Source organism: Fusarium coffeatum, assembly GCF_003316985.1.
Source record: "Fusarium coffeatum strain FIESC_28 chromosome Unknown BRIP53273_contig_65, whole genome shotgun sequence".
Classification (NCBI taxonomy): Eukaryota; Fungi; Ascomycota; class Sordariomycetes; order Hypocreales; family Nectriaceae; genus Fusarium; species Fusarium coffeatum.
The window spans coordinates 185062-208864 of NW_022157861.1; the positions used below are offsets into that span (position 1 = coordinate 185062).

At 49.2% G+C, this 23803-nt stretch overlaps 7 protein-coding genes across 7 annotated transcripts; 3 read left to right on the top strand and 4 right to left on the bottom strand.

Moving 5' to 3' along the window:
• Positions 1-1795: 1795 nt before the first annotated feature.
• Positions 1796-4389, top strand: FIESC28_03066 (uncharacterized protein; the record flags this gene model as incomplete). The annotated part of the gene is made up of 4 exons (XM_031157215.1): positions 1796-3340; positions 3392-3596; positions 3647-4329; positions 4381-4389. The coding sequence occupies 4 exons, from the start codon at positions 1796-1798 to the stop codon at positions 4387-4389; spliced, it is 2442 nt and encodes an 813-aa protein (XP_031018757.1).
• Positions 4390-4613: 224 nt separating this feature from the next.
• FIESC28_03067 (uncharacterized protein) lies at positions 4614-5219 on the bottom strand (the record flags this gene model as incomplete). Its single annotated transcript, XM_031157216.1, has 1 exon — positions 4614-5219. The coding sequence occupies one exon, from the start codon at positions 5217-5219 to the stop codon at positions 4614-4616; it is 606 nt and encodes a 201-aa protein (XP_031018758.1).
• A 377-nt stretch (positions 5220-5596) lies between these two features.
• On the bottom strand, positions 5597-8494 carry FIESC28_03068 (uncharacterized protein; the record flags this gene model as incomplete). The annotated part of the gene is made up of 3 exons (XM_031157217.1): positions 5597-8233; positions 8285-8416; positions 8471-8494. 3 exons carry the CDS (start codon positions 8492-8494, stop codon positions 5597-5599), a joined length of 2793 nt encoding a protein of 930 aa, XP_031018759.1.
• A 1662-nt stretch (positions 8495-10156) lies between these two features.
• FIESC28_03069 (uncharacterized protein) lies at positions 10157-11971 on the top strand (the record flags this gene model as incomplete). The annotated part of the gene is made up of 6 exons (XM_031157218.1): positions 10157-10326; positions 10386-10490; positions 10545-10739; positions 10791-11049; positions 11100-11352; positions 11403-11971. The coding sequence occupies 6 exons, from the start codon at positions 10157-10159 to the stop codon at positions 11969-11971; spliced, it is 1551 nt and encodes a 516-aa protein (XP_031018760.1).
• A 308-nt stretch (positions 11972-12279) lies between these two features.
• FIESC28_03070 (uncharacterized protein) lies at positions 12280-15156 on the bottom strand (the record flags this gene model as incomplete). Its single annotated transcript, XM_031157219.1, has 12 exons — positions 12280-12454; positions 12501-12742; positions 12793-12880; positions 12927-13008; positions 13064-13170; positions 13218-14062; positions 14113-14175; positions 14231-14285; positions 14340-14448; positions 14502-14565; positions 14612-14959; positions 14998-15156. The coding sequence occupies 12 exons, from the start codon at positions 15154-15156 to the stop codon at positions 12280-12282; spliced, it is 2337 nt and encodes a 778-aa protein (XP_031018761.1).
• Positions 15157-19149: 3993 nt separating this feature from the next.
• FIESC28_03071 (uncharacterized protein) lies at positions 19150-19572 on the top strand (the record flags this gene model as incomplete). The annotated part of the gene is made up of 1 exon (XM_031157220.1): positions 19150-19572. One exon carries the CDS (start codon positions 19150-19152, stop codon positions 19570-19572), a length of 423 nt encoding a protein of 140 aa, XP_031018762.1.
• Positions 19573-21467: 1895 nt separating this feature from the next.
• Positions 21468-23670, bottom strand: FIESC28_03072 (uncharacterized protein; the record flags this gene model as incomplete). Its single annotated transcript, XM_031157221.1, has 2 exons — positions 21468-23395; positions 23460-23670. 2 exons carry the CDS (start codon positions 23668-23670, stop codon positions 21468-21470), a joined length of 2139 nt encoding a protein of 712 aa, XP_031018763.1.
• Positions 23671-23803: the final 133 nt, after the last annotated feature.

Here is a 23803-nt window from a genome sequence, read left to right on the forward strand (position 1 = left end):
GCATTTCAGACCACCAACACGGCATGTCGGGTGAGTTCCCCCCGGCCATCTAGAGAATGCGAGGTCAGATTTGGTGCTGTCATGACGATTAGAGAGGAAGGGCAATTCTCGTGAAATTGAGGCTAGGGTGAAGTATCATGACATTGCCTCGAATCTTTTTTAACATCCGATCTTGGACCAGCCACAGTCGGTACTTGGAATGAGGGTCTGGATACCTCCTGCCCATACTGCATAGACACGCCGAGGCAGGTACTGCATCGATACGGTCTTGTACTTGCGGCAAGAGCAGCCGTCTAAACCGTAAGCAGGACTCCACCAGCGGCCGGGTCCTGCCACTGAGACTTTCTACTCTCTCCTCCTCCCGTCTTGGTCTCGATCCTGCAGTGGATTTCTACAGTCAACACCAACATCCTTGTCCCTGTCGAATTCTAATTCTTCCCCCCCGGGGCCCCAATCAAAAGCTCCCCATTCTCCAGCTTCGTCCCCTGCTTGTCAGATGTCAAACGTATCCTGCAAGCTCGAGCCCTGCAAATTCGGTCATCTTACCTATTGATTATGCCGCTGCGAAAGACCCTCGAGTGTTAACCAGAAATAAGGCCCGACTAGGCAACATGCCATCTGTCTTGGGGGGCTTGTTTCAACATGTCGGTTTTATCCTCGCGAATCAGATGCTATCAATCATCATTGTCACTGAACAGTACTGCCAACCAGACTGTCTAGGCCAGCCTCGGATCTGCGAGTTCAGCCGCAATCTGAAAGAGTTGCGACACTGTTTCTCATCTACGATTGACTTTAGTAGTGATTACTGTCCTCGTACCTTGAGCAATAATTTGCTCTGGTTAAGGTAGTGATTTACTTACACAGGGAGGTGGCGCTAGCCATGCCGTGCCTGTCGGTGGCTGCAAGAAACATTATCAAAATGTATCAGACCACTTTCCTTCAACAACAAGCGTCACCAGTCAGAGACTCAAAACGTGTCAAGACTATCCACATTTTTACTCTTTCTTGGCTAATATCAATTTACGGATGGATGGCTGTTATGGCTATGTACCAACATTCAAGCTAGGCATGGCATGGTCTGCTATCTAGACTGATCCTCCTTTGTCCAACTGATACCGCAGACCACTTCGCTGCCCATCCCATTCCCGTGCTCTCTTGTCCGGTCCGTCTTCCTGGTCCTCGTCCGCTCTTGAGTGCCCCTTGGGGGATAGACGGCGGAACGTCCCCCACGCGCGCCACTATCTTGCCCATCTGTGAGGTGCTGTTCTGCGTTTGCGTCTAAGCCGTCCAGTTACAGTTACTACCTGTCGTGCCATGCCATCCGTTACGATGGATAGTTTACGTCCACGCCCTCAGCCGTGCAAACATTATCCCTTCTTTGCCCGTTTTCATTTGGATCACCGTTCTACTGTAACCTCTGCTGATCTCGTCAACGGCTGTCTATCCATACCTACCTACGTAAGGTAGCTCCATGGACAATGGATCATTGGTTTGACCTACCCAATCTGCGGCGAAGAGCTCAAACTAAGCCTGTTAGATACTGCAATAGGTCAGGTACGAGAGGCAAGGTAGGTATAGTCTTTCCTCTTTCACCGCACTCCCCGTTATACTGTATGTCCAGCTCTCTACGTTTCCTCCTTCTTGGCGACCCTTCTGGCTCCTCATATAAGAAGTCTTGGGAGCTCTGCACATAATCCTCTTTTCTTCTTCCCTTCCCATCTCTCATCCGAAGAGTTCACCTCACTTACAACTCTTATACAACCTCATCTCTCATATACCCTAATACTTCCCACCAATGTCGGAGGAAGTCAAATCCATCTCGCCCTTTGGCGTTGCTCGTTCAACTGTCAAGGGCGAGCCCCTCTCCAAAGAGGATATTCAGCAGTACAATGATTTTTTCAAGGCCAGCTGCTACCTGTCCCTGGGTATGATCTATCTCAAGGAGAACCCTCTTCTACGAGAACCACTCAAAGCCGATCATCTCAAGCTTCGATTGCTCGGTCACTTTGGCTCTGCTCCAGGCCAGATCTTCACATATATGCACTTTAACCGTCTGATCAAGAAGCACGATCTTGACGCTCTCTTCATCTCTGGTCCTGGACATGGTGCTCCTGCTGTCCTCTCTCAATCCTATCTTGAGGGTGTCTACTCTGAAGTCTACCCCGACAAGACCCTTGATGATGAGGGTATGCAAAAGTTCTTCAAGAGCTTCTCATTCCCTGGAGGAATTGGTTCGCATGCCACTCCCGAAACTCCCGGATCCCTTCATGAGGGTGGTGAGCTAGGATATTCTATCTCGCACGCTTTCGGTGTTGTCTTCGATAACCCCAACCTCATTGCTCTTACCATGGTTGGTGATGGTGAGGCTGAGACTGGCCCTCTTGCTACTGCCTGGCACAGCAACAAATTCCTCAACCCCATTGTTGATGGTGCTGTCCTGCCTGTTCTTCATCTCAACGGCTACAAGATCAACAACCCTACTGTCCTTGCCCGAATCTCCCACCGAGAACTTGAATGCCTCTTCATTGGCTACGGCTGGCAGCCATACTTCGTCGAGGGTGATGACATCGAATCTATGCACCAGGCAATGGCCGCTACTCTCGAACACTGCGTGGACGAGATTAGAAAAATCCAGAAGGAGGCTCGCGATTCTGGCGACGCCCAGCGACCTCTGTGGCCCATGATCGTTCTCCGAAGTCCCAAGGGATGGACCGCTCCCCGCAAGGTCGACGACAACTACTTGGAGGGCTACTGGCGTGCTCACCAGGTTCCTATCTCAGACCCCGCTACCAACCCTGCTCACCTCAAGGTCCTCGAGGACTGGATGCGAAGCTATGAGCCTGAACGTCTATTCGATGACAAGGGTGCACCTATTGCATCCATCCGTGCTCTTGTCCCTGAAGGCAACCGACGAATGAGCGCCAACCCTGTTGCCAACGGTGGTCAGCTCAGGAAGCCCCTGAAGATGCCCAACTTCAGAGACTATGCCATCAAGGTCGATAGCCCCGGAAATGTTATGAACGCCAGCATGACCAACATGGCTGTCTTCCTCAAGGACGTCATTGCCGCCAACCAGACCAACTTCCGTCTCTTTGGCCCCGATGAGACCGAGTCCAACAAGCTCGGCGGTGTCTACGCTGCTGGCAAGAAGGTCTGGATGGGCGAGTACTTTGAAGAGGATGCTAACGGCGGTAACCTTGCAAAGGCTGGACGTGTTGTTGAAATGCTTTCTGAGCACAACTGTGAGGGTTGGCTCGAGGGTTACCTCCTGAGTGGTCGACACGGTCTGCTCAACAGCTACGAGCCTTTCATCCATGTCATTGATTCTATGGTCAACCAGGTACGTAACTCGCATGGTTAAATTTGTAACCCCTACTGATCATTCATATAGCACTGCAAATGGATTGAGAAGTGTCTTGAGGTTGAGTGGCGAGCCAAGGTTGCCTCTCTCAACATCCTCCTGACTGCTGTTGTCTGGCGACAGGACCACAACGGTTTCACACACCAGGATCCCGGTTTCCTGGACGTGGTCGCAAACAAGAGCCCCGAGGTCGTCCGCATCTACCTTCCCCCTGATGGCAACTGTTTGCTTTCTGGTATGTTCCGCTTCTGATCTCTGCAATATGGCTTAACTAACCTGTCACAGTTATGGACCACTGTCTTCGCTCTGTCAACTACGTCAATGTTGTCGTTTCTGATAAGCAGGAGCATCTCCAATACTTGTCCATGGATGCTGCCATTGAGCACTGCACCAAGGGTATTGGTATCTGGCCCCAGTTCTCTACCGACGCCGGACAAAACCCTGACCTTGTCATGGCCTCTTGTGGTGATATCAGCACTCACGAGTCTCTGGCTGCTATCGATCTCCTGCTCGAGCACTTCCCCGACCTCAAGATTCGCTGTGTCAACGTTGTTGATCTCTTCATGTTGATCCACCCCAGCGACCATCCTCATGGCCTTACCGATTCCGAGTGGACCAGTCTCTTCACCGAGGACACACCTGTTATCTTCAACTTCCACAGCTACCCCTGGATGGTGCACCGTCTGACATACAAGCGCCCTGGTAGCCGCAACTTGCATGTTCGTGGCTACAAGGAGAAGGGCAACATCGATACTCCTCTCGAATTGGCCATCCGTAACCAGACTGACCGCTTCAGTCTGGCCATTGATGCCATCGACTGGATGCCTCAACTCCACAACCGTGGTGCTTCAGCTCGCCAGGCTCTCCTCAATGCCCAGATCCAGGCCCGTAATGAAGCCTTCGAGACAGGCATGGACCCCGCCTTCCTCAAGAACTGGACCTGGAAGCGCAATGGCCTGTGGAAGAAGGTTAGTGAAGGCCTGGTTTCACGATAATGTATACACCAATATGTTATAAAGGTCGACTAGAAACGGATGTGACGCTTCGCTAGAAATCTATTACGGATACAAAAGATTCTGGACGGAAAGATTTAGACGAAAGAAACACAAAAAACAAGACGGTGGGCGTTGCTGGATGGTCGGTTGTTATCATGTTACCAAGACGTCATGAAGTTATTATTTCCTTTGCTCTCCTTATCAACCTCTATAGTTATGTAGTTCGAATGGCTTTAAAAGAGTTACCACGAATCATCTTAACCCCTGACTGCTTCTCGCCGCATATGATACTGCACCATACCAAGATCAGGAAACTCAGTCGTTCCAACAACCTCGAATCCAAACTTCTCATACAATCCTTTGCCCTCATGAGAGCTATTGAGATATGACATCCAACCTTCAGCATCAGCCCGCTCAACACCGAATTTCATCAAGGCAGACCCTACTCCCCGTCGCTGCCCCGCCTTTGCCACAGCAATCGTACTCAAGAACCAATGCTTTTCTCCTGCGACATACTTGATCGTTGCATTGTTGTTCAGCTGAAAGAAATGCCTCGCAGTTTCCTGGTCTCCTGAAGAAGGAAACGATTCCCGTTCAAGATTTTTGGCAGCCGGAGGGTGTTCTCTGCGAACCCAGCGAGCCCAGCCGAGGATACGGGAGTCTTGTTCAGCAACGATCACGTTATTGTCATTCTTGTCATCGATGGTTTCTCGAATGAATTCCTCTTGCCATGCTACTACTTCTGGAGACGATTCAGGGAAGCAGCGCTTGTTGAGGGTTGAGTCAGAGAATGCGGAAAAGAAAACCTCGACCATTTGGGGAAGGTCATCGGATGTTGCTGAACGAGTAGTTATGGAAGACATGATTGCGGTTGATGAGTATAAGAATGTCAATTGATGGAGATGTAGACGGAAAGTATTAATTGAAGCCGGGATCTTGAATTGGTTGTAGAATTAAGGTAAGGGCTAGCCAATAGAATGAGTCACGCCGGTCTGTCCTGCATATTGAGGTTCGAGAATGAAGCAAAATCTGGGTATACACCAATCATTCTATATTCGAAGTGTTGATTAACGGACTGTAGTTTATGATTCGCTAAATGTCTCGAAACAACTATATTCTCTAACTATATAACGCCCTCTCAGTATTCCCAAGGTTAATCCCGACTCCATAAACGCCCCCAAATATCTGTTTTATCCATCGCCGTGCTATATCACTTTAAACAGCGTATTCTTTACAAAATCTACAGAGCCTTGACAGACTGGAAGAAAGGGTTTGCCTGCAAGTCTTTGTTTGCCCCGACAAGCTCCTTCAGAGCAGCAACTTGCTCCTCTCGGCTCATACCACCCGCCTTGACCTTGTCCTTCCACTCCACCAGGACTCGCTTCAGCATGGCACTACCATCCTCCATGTCCTGTTTGCTGTACTGCAAGGCCAGATCTTCGTGCTTGGTAGTAAAGTCCTCAAGCTCGTCGGCCTTGCGCTTGGCCATGCGGACCACCTTGTCTGGGAAGCGGACCAGCTCAGCAACGTGAATGCCGAAACTCTGGTCGCACACGCCGGGTGCCACCTTGTACAGTAAGGTCACTTCCCGTTTGGCATCCGCTTCCGAAGCTGCTGCGTCAGTGCCGCCGATGTGCGCCGTGACGTGAAGGTTCTGCACCTGGGGGTACTGTTCGGCAAGGGCTGTGAGTTCGTGGAAATGAGTAGCAAACATGGCAGAGCAGCCAATTTCCTTAACAATGTGCTCCGAGATTGCCCATGCCAGACCAAATCCATCGTAGGTCGATGTGCCGCGTCCGAGCTCGTCAATAATGATCAAGGACTCCGAGGTAGCTGACTTGAGGATATTGGCTGTCTCAAGCATCTCGGCCATAAAAGTCGAAACGCCCTTGAGCTGGGAGTCGCTTGCGCCTACACGAGCCAGAATTGAATCGTAGATAGTCAACTCGGCCTCTGCACATGGCACAAAACATCCAACCTGAGCCATAAGAGCGATGACACCAGTTTGTCGAATATACGTCGACTTACCGCCCATGTTGGGACCGGTAATAATAAGGAACGAAGACTTATCGCGCGTAAGCTCAATATCATTGGTGATGAATTGAACATCATCTTGAAGCTCCATACAAGGGTGACGAGCCTCGCGAAGTATCGTTTGGCCCTCGCCACGAGCATGAATCTTGGGTCGGACATAGGACTCAGGAGCATGCACTGAGGCGTGAGCGAGAGAAACAATCACGTCTAAATGAGCAAGCACACCAGCAAGTCGTTCCAGAACGGGACAGTAAGAGGAGGCAACCTGAACAACTTCATGGACGAGGCTGCTTTGCGTCCTGTTGTAATTTTGAGACAGCTGGTCGTACTCGCGTCGGTAGGCTTGCAACTTTTTGGTAGTGAAGTAGACACCGTTCTTTTGTGTCGAGCACTCCTGGTATTTGGAGTTGTTTCGGATGCAGCCAGCCTCCTGTCGCGTAAGACGCATGCACACTCCATGAACCTTGTGGCTAGTCTCGAGGAAGATCTTCTTGTCTGCCTCCTGGCCTAGGTCCTTGGCGGCGGCTATGAACTCGGCTCGAATATCCTTGTCGAGCTGGTCTAGCTTCTTACGAATAACACGCAGGCTCTTGTCGAAATCGGCCTTGATGATGTATTCATGGCGATCAAGAGCATCGAGATCGACTGTCTGCTCTACCATATCCTGCAGTTTGCCCAAACTATCAGAAAGGTCGCGAAGCTTGGTAGTGTACGCTTCGTCGAGGGGATCTTTGTAATTCTCATCCATGACACCTTCGAAAGTACCGATAAACCCAGGTAAGCGGATGACAACTTGGTATGCACGAACGACGTCCTCCAAATTGGCCTTGCCTCGTTGAAATCGTTTTGAGAGTCTGTAAAGATCAGGAATAGATCGAAGGTGCTCTTCTTGTAACATTTGGCGAAGTTCAGTATCGACATAGAAAGCTTCCACCAACTGCTGGCGCTTTTCGATCTCATTCTTGCTCATCAAAGGCTGCTTCAACCATTGTGCTAGAAGTCTGCTGCCAACTGGTGTCTTGCAGTGGTTCAGAACGCCAAAGATACTCATCGTCTTGGATCCATCTCGAGGACCTGGCATGAGGTTGAGGGCCTTGAGCGCAGCTGCATCGAGCTTCATAAAGTGCGCCAGGTCATGCTGGTACAGTTGGTACTGGCCAAAGTTGGAAGGGTCTTGTAGAACGCCGAGGTACTTGATGAGAGATGCTGCGGAGCCCATGGCGAGCTTGAGGTCTGTTTGTGGTAGTAGAGATGCTGATCGTTCGTCTTTGAGTAAGCGTGCCAGGTCCTGTTCGATATCTCGAATGCCGAAGTCGCCTGCTGGTCTCTCTGCGATGGCGACACCGCAGTTGTCGATGATCTTCTTCAACTTGGCCAACTCAGGATCCTTCTCCTTGTCGTCCTTCTTTTCACCCTTGTCGACTTGCACCAAACATTCACGAACACCAAGCTGAATAAGGAGTGCCTCAAAGTTGGAGTATAGGTCATTGTCGAGAAACTCGCTGACGCCCAGTTCTCGTACGCTAGCATCGGCAAAGCAGACGCCAACGTTGCGAGCTTCGGAAGCTTTTGCTGAGATCTTGACTGCGAGAATCATAGGGGCAGACTCAATCTGGCCTCCTAAATCATCCTCTACATCTTGGAGGTTGCCTGGTGACGCTTGCTTGATGCACTTCCAGTTCATGCGGCCGGAAGCGCTCTGCCAAATCTCGATTCGCTTACCCAACTTGAGTAGGGCTTCTCGTAGGAATTGTCGGAACACGGTCATGGTCATGGTGACTGAGGGCAGTCCGGTGTGGTCATTTCGGCCGAGCTGTCGTACAACAGAAGTTGTCTTATAGACCTGAAGCATATAATTAGGATTGTGATGGATACATCTGGGACGACTACTTACAGTCTTTGCGATATAGTTGGCATCTTGGCCATGAGAAGTGTACCAATCTCCTCGGTCAAAGATGCGGATTGTGTCTTCGTTAACGGCTGGTAGAGACTTGAAGAAGCGAATGAAACCGCCTTCGTCATCGAGCTGAACATAAAATTAGCAGGAGAACTAAAGCAGTAATTGAATACTGATAATTACCTTTAGCTCTGGTCGTGAAGCCATAATGAACGTCTTTTAGGCCTGTGAAACTTCAGATTGCAAGTCGAGAATGTAGGGTCCTAGTAAAAGTGCCTGGGAGAAGGATGTTAGAGGTTTAGGTCGCGTCATTAGGTCGCGCATTGCCCGGGAGACGCGTTTTTAGTGGGCTCTCAATTAAAATGGTGACGCGAGATCATGGCCTTTGCATAACCTGCATAATATTATGCTTGTCGATACTCTGAAGCATGATTGGTCAAGAGCTTATCAGCTGGCGGACACCAGTAAAGTCGAGTTTCACAATTGATGGATTGCCTTTTCTCATATCGCCATATATCAGGTGCAGAGTCAAAGAATCTATTCGTGATGTCTCTTTCGCATCCTCGACAAACGTCTCGTTATAGTTTCGGTTCAATTCAAACATGTTCAGTCCAAGGCTTGAGCTTTGGCCTTTCTAGCTGACACGATACGCGGCCACAATACCTAAATCAGCAAAACACATCTTAATTCAGACATCGAGGGAGCGCCATATCAATATCACAAGACATTTCAGACTCATTCGGGCTCTTGAATCTTGGACCCTGCATCCAATAAAGGCCGCGCTATCAAATCTTCAGCTGAGATGGTTCACCATCAGTCAGCCTCAATCAGCCACAGGTTCGAGATACTCGCTCTATCGATGTCGTAGGCTGTGATTGATTAACAGCTCGAGCATGATTTCTCCGCTATGCGATATTTCTTTCAAGGCGCTGCAGGGATGGGATGGCTGAATCACTGCCGATCCTCTCCCTCATCACAGTTCACCTGATATATCCGTATATTCTGACGAGTTGGTCGTTCCAAGGCTCAGAGCCCCGAACTATCATCCGCAGGCCTGGCAGCAGTGAAGGCTCCCACATTGGCTGGCTCGCTAATTAGATCGATGATGGAGTTGGAGAACAAGAGTCTTTTTAACCTTGTTTTTAGCTCCTACTATGTGGGGATTCCGCAGAGTTTTGTATCAGAGCCGCATCTTCAAGAGAAGAGAGGATCTCCAAGTTGAAGAAACCTAGCTTTGCTCAACCGGACCAATGACGAGATATTTGCAGTCGCCTCTCAGCCTGTTTTCGAATCACAACTCTTCAAAAAGAGAAATATCGACAACACGTGCGCTCGAGTCTCAGTGATATATCAAATTGTGCTTGGATTTTCGAGTCTTGGCGACAGGGATTAAAGGCTCGACATTGTCCATCCGGGTTCTCACAGCAAACCCAAAATGGTAATCTCCCGCTCGATAGTGGCTCAAAGCCATCAAGGTCCTCGCAGCCAATCCACTCTATTTGCTCCAGCAGAAGCAAGAGTAGGTAGCAGTAGGCAGGTATCTTGGACCTTCTCCCAGTGGCAATGGACCGATAAACGAGAAGAGTTTGAGACATTAACTTTGTTCTCCCGCTTTCTCTCCCTCAAAGAAATATAGAGATACCCCGACTTCTTCCCAAAAGTATCTTTGCTGTCATTTTCCAACAACCCTTGTGGCCAGTTTCAAATCTCAATTCTCTTTCCATTGGCCTCTTGACAATTTAAGCATAAATCCTGCTTGTTTGGACGTGTCTCCCCGGCTATTCCGTGCCGTAAACAATAGCTAGCAGGCTCGAATCGAAACAAAAACGGAACAAAGCGAAGATCTTCGGCCGTCATCCGTCTCTCGATATGTACGCTTCCGCTTTGTCCCTCGCCAAATGGGGCGTCGTCTTCTCTGCGGCTTCTGCAGCTGCTGGCAATGTCCATATTGCTCCTAGAGCTACCCAGGCCCCCTCAAGCACAGCAGCTGCGCCAGAGGTCACTGCTATCACAGGGTGCCACCTCCACGCCTCAGACCTGTTAGTGAATACTTGGCTTGTTTCGAGACTAAGGCACTGGCGGCTAACCTCGCGCTTAGATACTGTTTCGCTGGTAAGACAGAGTACCTAGTGGACATCAAGGTCACTGCCACTACCGATGTTCCTTCTCAATACACTGACTGCCACTCTCATGGCTCTGATACGTAAGTCCTAGAGCTGCGAACGATTAGTGGCCACTATTAACTCATACTCTTTAGGTTCTGTGTGGACTCGGATGGTGAAGATGTTTCTGTCAAGGCTGAAGGTGCCGAGTCTGAAGAGAAGGACACTCATAAGGAAGGTGAAGAGGAACATGGCCACGACCATAGCCATGAAGAAGGCGCGACCGAAACTGGATCCGCTGATAAGGCAGCTGATAGCAACCAGCATTGCCATTTCCATGCTGGTGTTGAGTAAGTTGCATAACTGACAACCCATCGACGATAACTAATGAATCTTCATAGACACTGTACAGGCGGAAGCGGCCACGGTGAGACGAGCGAGGCAGAGGCTGGTCCTGGCTCTTCAGCTTGCCAACCTCGCAGAAGAGACTACGATGTTGGTCTCCGTGTCGGTCTTCTCTTCGTTATTCTGGCCACCGGTGCCTTGGGTGTCTTTGGGCCTATCTTATTGCACAAGATGATGCCCAGCAAACTAAACGTCGTCCTCATCGTGCTGAAGCAATTCGGTACTGGTATCATCATCTCTACCGCCTTTGTTCACGTATGTAAAGCCCTTGAAATCATGTCAAATTTACTAACTGATATCATTAGCTCTACACTCACGCATTCCTTATGTTCAGCAACCAATGCATTGGTGATTTGGGCTACGAGGCTACCACGTCAGCTCTCGCCATGGCCGGTATCTTCCTGTCTTTCCTCGTCGAATACATCGGAAACCGCGTTGTTCTCGCAAAGACAAAGGCATCGGCTGATCTCTCCGTGGCTGAGAGAAAGAACGCGTGGCTATCCACCGAAGTCTTCAGCGTTCTTGTTATGGAAGTTGGTATTCTGTTCCACTCTCTTCGTAAGTTCAACTTCTTGGTTCTGTCAACATGAGACCCTAACACAGTCCAGTCATCGGTTTGACACTCGTTGTCGCTGGCGATGAATACTTCCTCACTCTCTTCGTCGTCATTCTCTTCCACCAAATGTTTGAAGGCATCGCTCTCGGAAGCCGAATCGCTACTATCGGTACTGCTGCCGACACTCACGGTGCCGCCGTTCCTCGCACTTCTCAAGACACATCCTCCGCCCAAGACTCAGACAAGGCTCCCCCTGCGGCTACCGAGACCATTCCTAACGAGGAGATTGCCCCTACCGGTCTAACCATGAAGAAGAAGCTCGGTCTTGCTTCGCTCTTTGCCTTCATCACTCCTATCGGAATGGCCATTGGCATTGGTGTTCTGCAAAAGTTCAACGGTAACGATAAGTCCACCCTTATCGCCATCGGTACGCTCGACGCTGTCTCTGCCGGTATCCTCATGTGGGTTGGTCTTGTCGAGATGTGGGCTGCAGACTGGATGACTGGAGGACATGGTCACAAGGCTGAGCTTGCCGAAGCCAGCGCTCTCACTACCACCCTTGCGTTCATAGGCTTGGTTGCTGGTCTAGTAGTGATGAGTCTTTTGGGCAAATGGGCGTAAACTCGATATCTTGGTCTTTTTGTTCGAACTAAAAAGAACACTTGGGTATGGAGTTCGGTATTGTGCATTTACGGAGTTGGTTGGGAACACATGCAGCAAATTCTGCTCTGTCGACAAATGTTAAAGCGACAAACTGCGCAGATCTATACGAAAAAAGGTGTTACGATGAGATATAGAATAGGCACGTAGACAATGATGAATAATGTCTCTACTTATACCCTCAGTTCGTGACCAGCTCGATTATGGATTGTTAATTTTCAAATTCAACAAACACCATGTAGATTATCCCCTTCTCGGCTACCCTTTAATTAAGCCTTGCCAAGACTCGGCATCTGGTACCGCGGTGCCCTGTACGTCAAATTCGAGCTGCGTGTATCGTTATACGGCAGCACCTGTATACTGCTATCCACAGGTCTGTACATGACGTCCCAGTGATCCGAGATGTTTGGATTCCCATATGGTCTCAGGGCCGCAAATCTCATGCTACACCGTCAGTGCGTACTCTGATCTCATTAATTGTATCACTTACGTGTAGTTTCCTGGCGAAATCCTTGTGCCGTTGGCGAGTTTACCGAACCACCAAAAGACATGAAAGCCGCGCGGTTCTCGTTTGAGAGGAAAGGGCACTGTGTCGTTAGGGTCATTGATGGAAGGGTCGAAGAACCAGAACTCTTCAGCATCTCGCATCGTTGTCGCGGAGCCGACGTATCCATACTCGCCAATACGAGGGGGATAGGTCCATAGCGATTCTGTCCAGCCTTGTTCAAATATCTTGCACTTGTTAGACAGACAGAAGCCTGACGTTCAGACGGGGTACTCACATCCCATCTAAGGTTGTGGCAAGCGTATGACAGCCTGCCACCAACCTCAATAAAATCATTCGGATCCTTGTCGATATTAAAAGACCAACTATCATATATGTTAGAGAAGCACAAGGCTATGCTGGGTTTCTTACGTCAAGTCTTTGTTGGGATCAGTGACGAATGGTTCAACAATAAACATGTTGTCGAATGCCTTTTCTGTATCATATGCGGCTCCTATACCAGGTATTAGAGGGAAGGAGAATGGGAATCCACGTCAAGGATGACGAACCTCCGTATGGAATGGATAACTTTTCGCCATGGTCAGAAATGATCCATACCTTGCCTCCATACAATGGCAGGTAATCGTCATCTACATCGGGGAGACCGAACCTGACACTGAAACTATAAGCTGGTGGTTGCTTTGGGGTAGAAAGGAATGTTACCTCAGCTCTCTTGTTTCTCCTGGCTCAATGAAGACCGTATGAGGGAGTCTGACAGGAGGAACGATGTTCTTTGGTTCAATACCATATAGTAGAGAAACCCCATAGTTCGCATCATAGATATCAAAGCCTGCCTGGGGCTCGAGCTTGAAGTGATATCTATGCGTCCTCCCACCAGTATTGGTGATGTTGAACCTCCAATGTGGTTTGAATAATTCGGTGTCTTTGAGCGCAAAAGGCTCGTATTCAAGCTGTGTGTCGTAGTTGAGAACTTTGAATGCGTCGACCAACCCAGTGCCGACTTGAAATGGCGGGGACTTGAATTTTCGAACGAGATGGCTGTTTACAAATGGTAGACTTTTCCCACTTGATGCAATACGGTCTCGAAGCATCTTGCCCAGTCCAGCGCCATTGAAAGCACGCCCACCGTATTCTCCAATGAACAAGGCCGCAATGCCTGCTATGTATGGCGCAGACATCGATGTCCCACTCAATTCTTCATAGCTCTGATTCAAGACGGTGCTCGTTATGTCAAAACCCGGAGCAGCGATATCGGGCTTGAGGAGCAACTCGTTAGTTGGTCCCCAGGTGGTGAAGTATACAGGCATTGGTCCATAATCCTCGCCGGTTTTGTTAGCATTGGGCTTCGTGGTAACATTTACAGCGGCCACGGCAAGAACACCGTGACCGACAGCACCGCTACTTGAGTAGAAAGGCCCAAACTCCCCTTCGTTACCAGCTGATGCGATTACCACAACTCCTCTGTCGACTAGTCGACTGGCTAGCACGGCCCAAGGGTTATCAGACCATCCGTTCGGTTGTCCAATGCTCGAAGTGATAATGTCGGCCTACAAAGCTTTCATCAGCAAAGTGTATACGTACACACAGAATCACTTACTCCAGCGTTGTAAGCATCACACAATGCTTGCATGATAGTCACCTCGTCAGTTTCCCACGGATTCTATTGTTGATAAGCCAGACGTCTCGTGTATCTCTCATAAACAAACCACACTTACATCAGAGAATACTTTGTAGATAAGAAGTTCCGCATCAGGGGCAACTCCAGTGAGCCTAGAAATTCCTTTCAATCAGGTGCTCGATCGTTCTTGTCATTCGGGAACGTACCATTCATTCTCGGCAGCAACAATACCAGCTACATGTGTCCCATGGCCTTGATAGTCCATAGGATCGTTGTCGGGTAGCTTAGGGTGTTTCTTCTCATTGTGTGTCTCCCCTGGATATAGAGTCAGCTCTTAAGTCGGTCTCAATGATGCTGCTTCAACTTACACTCAGCTCCCACAAGATCATAACCCCCCTTGACTTTACATCCGGGGCCAAAGCATCCTCCAAGCTTAACGAGGTTAGCGGATGCAGGTCAAGAACACATCTTGACATACCGCTTTGTGTGTATAATCGATACCTGTGTCAACTATAGCAACAGTCGCCCCTTTACCGCGTATGCCAGCAGCGTGCAGTTTGTCGACGCCAGTCCAATGGTGAATAGAGTAGTTTCTTATCGAGGAAGACGGGCCATGTTTTGACTTTTCAACCTTTGGCATCGACACTGTGTGTGCTTGCCAGACATTGACAACTCCCTCCATCTGGAATAGTGTATCCGTATCATCCGTGTCGGTTTCTACCACCATTCCATTGAAAACATCACTGCAATCAAAGCTCTGGAATAACGGCCTGTGCTTGTCAGGCTTCATAAGAAACTGGCGGGTCACTGTAGCTAGGCCATGGTTCTGCGAGTGTGAGCGAACGATTTTAGAACAGGACTGACTTCTGTTACCGGCTCGACTTCTACGATAAACTTGCGAGTTTCTCCATTACTCTTTCTGCCAGAACTGGAAGAGCCGACTGCAGGTCTGGGTTTCGTTCCGGCATTCACGATGACTGAAGCCGTGAGAACTAAGGCTTGCAAGAAGTTGTGCGGTTTCATGGTGGCTGGGTCGATTGAATGAACGTTGTGAATTGATGTCTTTAGTTCGGAATTATTGCGATTTGAAGATGATATATGTAAATTTTGATATGGTAGTAATTGGTGCTGGTCCGGAAGATTAGCTTGGACGGCTCGGTCTCGGAAAGGTGCATTGTCAACGTTGCAACTCCCATTCGAGCCACGGACGGGGAAACAGGTGCGTCTTTTCGAGCTGGCGTCGTAATCCAAGCATTGTTCATCTGGGTATCACGGCCAGGCCAAGATTGTCCTGTTTGGTAACATCTTAACAACTCGAGTCGGGAGTCGAGATCAAATCAGGTATGGTGATAAAATTACCTTCGTCTGCGACTACCTATACATATCAGTACGATATCCATATTGAGTCTTCCCACTCAGACATTGGGCCATCGCTATTTTCTCTATGGCCATACGAAAAGCAAGTCTCGGCATGATGGCTTCAGGGAGACATTGTTTGTAACGACGGGAAGTTGTCTTGTTGTCCAACAAATCAGTTTGACATATACAAGCTATCCGGGGGCTACCATTGCCGGAGCGCTTTTATGCAACGCAAACGGCCTTTTGAGTCTCTCTGCCGCTGTGATAGACCGGCTGCAACAGACATTCTCGAACAAGAATACTGTGACTCCAGCATTGTATCACCCAGATCAAGGTCTAGCGAGAGATTCGGCAGCGGCGGGGAGGCATGTCCAACGTCAGATCGCGTTAAGCGGACGATTTCTCTTGGTTGCAGTACCGTCAAGGCGGGACGAGGAGACCAAGGCCAGGCTTGTCCATCTCTTGGGGTGTAACAGGAATGTCAGTTGCACGACACAAACTTGAATCCGTGCTCAACAGTCGTCAATAAGACAAGTTTTCCTCGACGTGAGTACGTGGAGGTGAACGTGAACTTCAGAGATTCGGGTGAAGTTGTGTATATCATTATGGAAAGAACGGCAGATGTGAGAAGGCATTCGTCCACGTGAGTGTTGCCGTTGAAGTCATTCATGAGGAAGGCACGGGCTGAGTGATGCAATTGACAATCCCAGGTAGGTGCGTTGACGTTACCCAAAGGGTCCTCCTTCCCATCCGTGTAAGCCACAAACTGTCGGTTGTAATTACCTTACATTGAAGTAATTAAATCTGTCTAGCGTTTGATTTCTATTGGTTGCATGCATTTCACTATTTCTTCTCACGAGAGACTTCGACTCAACTACATGACGAGTGATTCTATCAAACCGAACCATGCTTTGGCCTCGGTTGCGAGTGGGAACCATTCAAGAGCTTAATGATGCAATGTCTGAATCGTCATGCTCTTTGACAGATTCGAATACATCTTTGTGACCCAGAAACCCGGGCACTTGTCAGTCGTCGACACATGGCAAAGAAAGCTAACGAACAATAGACCGCACCCAAATATCCATGCCATTAACCAAAAGCAGTTTCGCTCTCAACGATCAAGTAACTGTAACTGGCTGTGGCTTCTGGACCGGATCCGAGTCCGTGCCTGAAGATCTCTCAGCCGGTATTGACCTGACTCGCGAGGATGTCCCCGTTCAAACCACATGGGCGATGTCGAGTCTAGTCTAGCTGAGAAGATCCATTTCTGCACATCTTTGACTTGAAACGGCGAGAGAGAAGGTCAATTCCCACTCATGTCAGTCGATTTCTAGAAGGCACAGACATGCCAACCGACTCATGCCAGAGCGAAAATTCGGTCGAACGGTCACTAGCAAAAACTAAACGTTACGATAACAATGATGGCCAGAAAGAAACATGGAAAGAAGATCGTGCGATGGAGCTAGATTGTGTTTCAGTCCAGTTCTGCTGTTGCGACACTGCTGCAGAAAAACATGCAGATAGGCCATGCCTAATGCAGCATGTCCACGAACCAACCATGCTCACTCACCGGCGGAGAACAAGGGGGGAGCCCAGTCATTTCGTTGCTGCAAGACAAAGGAGGACGAAGATGGTGCTCTTTAGAAAGTATAGAGAGCTCTTGACCAGAGCCTGTGTTTAATTCGCACATCGCGAAAAACGACCACTCATTGCTCAGAGGAATATTACATTGATTGGGACTCGATGAGCTAAACCAGCGTCTCATTTTAAATCTCGGCTGATCGACGAGTGCAGTTCGTCTGCCAGTTGCTTTTTCCCAGTGAACGTTGGTGATTTACTGCTGAGAGGCGTTGTCCCACACTTCGACCCAGGATCAACGTTTAGACTGTGGATGCTGACTCGCAAAACCATGTGGTTTTTCAAGGTGTGCTGGTTCTGGTCTGCATCTCGACTCTTTCTCGTGTGGAAGCCCCAGAAAGTCTCCAGCCCTCTCTCCGTTCGGTTACGTTTCAATCCAATGCCAGGGGCCAATGGAACTTCAGCCGTACTCGGCACAGAAAGGAACCTTGCGATTTTCGTTTCTTGCCTCTATCTTTTGCAGTGAGAGTCGCTTTTCTCCTCTTGCTCGACGGGGAAATAGTGTGGTCCCCCTGCGTCAACCCGCCAACGCCATAATCATGCTGGTGTAGTATTTAGCGCTTTGGCCGGCGTTGGGAACGGACTTCTAGAGGCCTGAGCTAGAATAACTTGGGTTTGGTTCCCAATGTGGTCTAATCGCCACGCGTAAGAAAGGATTCTTCTGTTCTTTGTTACGGATACATATAAGCAGTTGACAAAGAGCAAACGCCTGTTGACGGCCCGTCAGCGGAAGGAGAGGAGGGAGGGTGGGAGAACAGAGCTTTGACGTCCAACACATGACGAGAAATATAAAATATAGTTTGTGTTCATTTGGTTGATATTGGACACCAACAAACAAAGTTGATTGCTCGTGATCGATCTATGTTAGAGGACCGAGTTTTAGTCAACGATCTCTACTCCGTACCCAGCCCTTTCTAGACCACCGGGGTTTCCTTACCTTTACTGAACTGACAATATAGCCCTAAGGTTTATTTTTACAGTATATCCGAGGCGGCTTAGAAATGCTACTGAATTAATGTGAGGTCTTTTAGTCAACCTCCAACCCCCCTCCCCTCCTTGATCTCCATGTCAGATCCATGAATGTGACCTTTCAGGGGCATCAAAGCAGCTGCAGGTCGCTTTGCGAAGCTTCAGTCGCATGGCACCCTTGACACTGTTCCAATTACCATCCCCTGCAGGCAAACTCCACCTTCCGGGCCTCCCCTGCTGGACTTTCTCTCGTTTGTCCCGTTGGGTCGGCGAACGAACGTCTTCAGCTTGATGGACAGACAGAAAACAGTGGAGCGGCCCCAAGTTAGGTCAGTGGAGGCCCGGCCTTCCAGACGCTACAGCATCCACTAACTCTCTAAAGTTAGAATACCTGCGGGCTGTTAACCCCCTGTAATGCCTCTCTCTGCCTCCTGGGTGATGAATGGTTGTCCACTCATTCTTATCTTCCATCCAATCCTCCCCCCTCGTTCATTCTCCCTCCTGTCGCTGTCGCAATCCTTCTTCTACCCCCAGTCACCCGCTACCACTTCCTCTTTCACTCTCATTTGATCTAATCCCCTTCTTGGACGACAAGGAAACAAAACTCCCGGTGATTTGCTTCTTTTACTATTAATGTCCTCTACTCTCTTTTAATACTACGTACTGTCAATCATAGTACAACTCTCCATATCTATCTCCCTATCTATCCGTATCGTCGACTTACTCGCTGTTAAACACCAACCATAACCAACAGCAATTGTCCTCCCCCTTTCTCACAAGGATAAACCAAGGCAATTCACACCAAATCCGTGGCGAAACATTCTCATCCAAGTACATACACGACACCGAAAGCGTACAGCATTGACTGCGGTACCTTGACTTGAAATCACACTCCTAATCTCCACATCCTCGGCTTCTGCATTACGAATCCAGCCTCCCTCGACGCGCTGATACTCACCGAGAGACCCGATTTATTTGCCTGATATATCCAAGGGCTCACTTACTCAACCAAACTCAACTCCGTCAAAAATCACCAACACTACCGCAACAATGGGCAAGTCTCTCATGGACAAGATTCAAGCCAAGCTGGAGCTCTTCCGTCTTGAGCAACGCTACACCCGCCGCCGTCACAGACGTTCCACCTTTGTCTCCAACGCTGTCTACGTCGATGGCGAGTACGTTTACCAGACTCCCAACAGCACCGGCTCTTCCTCTGGTTCTGGTTCCTCCGGCGGCATCGACGCTCTCCATGGCGACAAGGCTAATGTCAGCCCCATGGCCTCACCATCCACCGTCGTCATTGAGGAGCACCACTTCCCTTCAGAGCCTCAGCACCAGCAGCCTCAACAACAACCAATGGCTACTGCCGAGCGCAAGCGTCTGAACCGCTTCAGCTCCATCCCTCAATTTGGCGGCTCCAAGAGCATGACCATGCCCAGTGTCAAGGAGCGAAGGACCAGCATGATCCGATGAGTAACTCACGGATAGCCAAAGCAACACAAAAAACAACAAAACTCACAAAATTCTCGCAATATTCTTCTTTACGATTTGACGGCAATCTAGCGCCAAGCGAAGGATTACAGCTCTGGCGCAGGCGTAGCGGGCGCATAAGCGTGTAAGAAACGGACACGACTAAATGAGATGAGATGAGACGGCATGGGATGGATGAATCGGATTTGATGGATACCCCCGATTCATTCGTGGTCTCCAAATGACGAAACTCGCCCAGATTTGTTGTACAGTACACACATCTTACAGCATCGGATCACATCACTACCTCGGTTTTTATTCTGGCAGGACAATACCACCAGCCACGAGATCTTTTTAACGACTTCACTTGGTTACACTTTCCGTCCCTTCTGTTTGTCTCGTTTCCCTTCAACTTGCAGGCCTATCATATCACTGGGCCTCATTTGAATACGTTTAGGGATTACGAAATGGCAGAGCTTTACTACAAAGTTGGACGTGTCATCGGTCGTCACCGACACCTTTTTACCCTAATTTTCCTTTGATGGCGTTGATTTATACTTTCTTCTCACTGCCATTATATCGTTACCCCTTCACTCTGCTTCTGGGTTGTTTACACATAAACTAAACCTCTAACGCTGGCGGGCAACTGCCGGATGCTGCAAGCTGTACTGTACATAGTCATGGGGAAGAGTATTGCAGTCTGATCTGGCCTAGTTTCATGGAAGGATGGATATGTATGGACTTTGTGGAATTTAGCCAAGGTACCAATGAATTAAAACAGATACCACGTTCAAAACATGTATCGCATTTATGAGCCTGTGCTTTGATCTATGATGAGCGAGGATGAAACAAACCTTGGTCTGGCTCGAGCCTGTCTGATCGAGTTTAATTTCCCGGCTTCTACGAGCTATGTCCCTGTCTTGAAATGCATGCATTTGGTCTAAAACAAGTATCGGGTTACGTTATGTCATAAATGTCACAGACCAGCAACACGAGTGCGAATAAGAAGCATCAAAAACTTTCGAGTTGACGACGAGGAGAGAGGTTGGGGGGCTTGTGCTTGTTGTGCATAAAGTTTTGTACCTCCGTATGCGTATGATCTTGCATCGACCACGCAACACAAAACTCAATGCTTCGGCAGCCGGTTTCTAGCGTGCATATCTCCCGTGTCATTGGATCATGTCCACTGCAACGTTGAATAACAGAGAGAATAAGAGGCGCAAGGTTACAGGGTTGGTTTCAGACTGAGATCGACATAAAGAGAAAAGGGTTGTTTGAATACCAATGCATATTAAAACCCGTCCTTGAATAACACTGATATTAACTAAATATGATGTGTCGCGTGCACTCGTCTATGCTCAATGGCTGAGCGCGCACTACTCAGGTTGGTTCATGCTTTATAGCCAAGGATTTATTCAAGCTATCCAAGATCGTGATCCATTTTTCGATCGGGAAACACTCGGGTCAATTGGTGTCAGTTGCGATCGCTATGCCTCAAAATAGCAGTCCACATAGCAAAGGTAAACATGGATGTGATGCCAGGAGGTTACCCTATACTTCAAGATTTCCAGATCGGCTTGACGACCGTGCAGAAAAGAAGAGATAACTCGGCTACGTTACTGGATGTTCAATGAAAAGTGTTAACCAATGTCAGGTTGAGCATATCACGCAGAAAGGCAAATTCAAAGAATAGTCAGTAAGGATTGTATCAACACCTATATCGGCAATCAAGTCTCGCTGCCATGCATCCCATCCAAAAGCAAATCAAATAACTCCCCAAACACCATTCAATGCTTCCATCTTCTTCGAACAAAAACAGGGGGGTATAAGGCTATGATTTCAAACCAAAAGCATTGGATGCCCGTCCCATTTATATAAGGGAAAAAAGTACGCCTCGCTTAAACAACAAGTCCGTCATAAGCTCTCTCTATTGTTCGACCACCCATACCGGGCACAGTCCTCAACTGGGAAAGGTTGTCGATATGTCCGCCAGCCTCATCGTTACTTACAAGTTCGAGGTAGTCGACCAGGTCACGAGCCTTCTTCGCACCGAAACCAACCAGGCTTCGGATTTGGTCCGGGTCACGCGAGTTGACAATGTCAAGAAGATGTTGAGTGCGAGGAGAGGCAGGGCCCTCATCGTCACCCGAGAGGATGGACTTGGTAGCAAGAGGCTTAGCCCTTCGTGACTTGGACTTCAAAGCCTTATGCACCAACTCATCTTCCTCCACATCGGCCTCGGCAGTCTCATAATCACCGTCCGCATCATCATACACAAACTTTCTCCTCTTGCGTTCCGAGCGAGGGGTTGCCCGACGGGGAGAAGGTGCGGGAGCCTTTCCATCCAGCCGCGATCGTAGTCTCTCAATCTTGTTGACCAGCTTCGCCTGCCCGGGGAAGAATGGCAGCGCTCTTTCGTACATATTAAGAGCAATTTGATCCTCGCCACGCTCCTTGTGTTGTCGGGCTGCGAGAAGGAAGCGTAGTCCTTCCGACTTGGAATCGTCTCGCCATTCGTCGCTGTCGATTCGCTTCTCAAGTGCCTCCAGTCGCCTCTGTACTGCATCGCTGATCTCAGGCTGAACTGTCGGTGGTGGTTGAGACTTCTGCTCGTCCGCAATTCGAGCAGCGAGGATTTCGCTGACCTTCTTCTCAACCATGGCCTCGATCTGAGCAGCTGAAATCGTAATGGATGCTGGAGCGGCAGGCTTTGAGATTTTGCTGGGTCTCAAAACGGCTTCGTTTTCAGAAGGCCGCTTGATAGGATTCGCTTTTGGGCGAGCCAAGTTGGAGCTCACAAGTGGACGGTTGGCAGGTGCTGCTGGCTTCGACTTGTCAGTGTAGACGCTAAATGCCTTGACAGGCTTATCGGCCGCCTTCTCAGCAGCTTTATCTTTAGCAGCGACGTTGCCATTGTGCACATTAGTGAGGTTGGCAAGAGGGCGCAGAGGCTGACGCAGACCCAGGCCCGAGAGTCCAGAGTTCGTCCTAGGAACAGACTTATAGACAATCTCGTTCTCGATCTCCCTAACCTCAATTCGCTTGGCACGGGAACTGACGTTGAGACTGCTGAGGGTATCGAGATGGTAACCTCGCAGAGGCGATAGGTTCAGAATCATGACAGTGATGCCGCTGTTCTGACCCAGTGATAGAATGCGAGTCATCTTGGACTCTCGGTATGGTATCCTCTTGTCACCACGGCCGATAGCGTCGATGCACTGACTCAGGACAAAGAGACTCTTGTTGATGGCAGCAGATTCCACCAATCTCTCCTTGTCATTGTCAGTTCGCCTGTTGTCCTCAGAACCAGCCAAGTCAATGGCTGATGCTGTGCTCTCCCTGACCGACTCCGCAGTTGTCTGGATCAGCTTGACTCTCAGAATAGCGTGACTGCGACTGCTATGGGCGTTGAGCTTGGTAGCGGCGGTGACGCGGTTGTTGTTGGCCTCGATGTACAACTTCTCAAAGTCCTTGAGATCCTCGCAAGCTCGTTCAGAGAGACCAACGACAATAGTCTTGCCGTTGGCCTCGGCTCGTAGCGGTAGACCGGTGGGCGTTCGCTTCTCGGGGGGCTCGAGGAGATCAAAGACCTTGTCGTTGTAGATCTCGTAGTATGATAGAAGAACCTTCACGTCGGTATCGCCCTTAGAATCCTTCATGATCTTCTTGCCGCGTCGAAAGACACTGCTTAGCATCCGAGGAATCACCCCACGGTCTGCCAGCTTCATACCGCCTCGCATCGTGTGCGTTTTACCCGTACCAGTGACACCATACGCGAATATTGTGACATCGAATCCCTGGAAAAGAGACTTGACATATGGAGCAACTACTCAAGTCAACATACGATTCAAGGTAATACAAACCAAAACTTGTTAGCATAAGTATCTTACCTTCGGCAGTGAACAGTTCCTCCTGAGTCGTAGCACGGTCGTACACGCCATTGAAGGTAAAAGAGAACTCCTCAGCCTCATTCTTGGGATTGGGAATCTTTACGACCGTGTTAGGCTTGCTAGGATCGACTGTATCGGCTCGAACAATAATGTCAGATTCGCGCTCCTTTTCGAGCAGAGGCCGTATCCTGGAGACGACTCTAACACTCATGGTGTGTATTCGGTATGAAGAGGATTTGGTGTGAGGAGGAGTTCACTAGGAGTAGCGCAAGCAACAAGCTCAAGGTGTCAAAGACTCGGACTCTGTCAGCCTACCAAGCTGGCCACTACCACGTCCTGCAAGT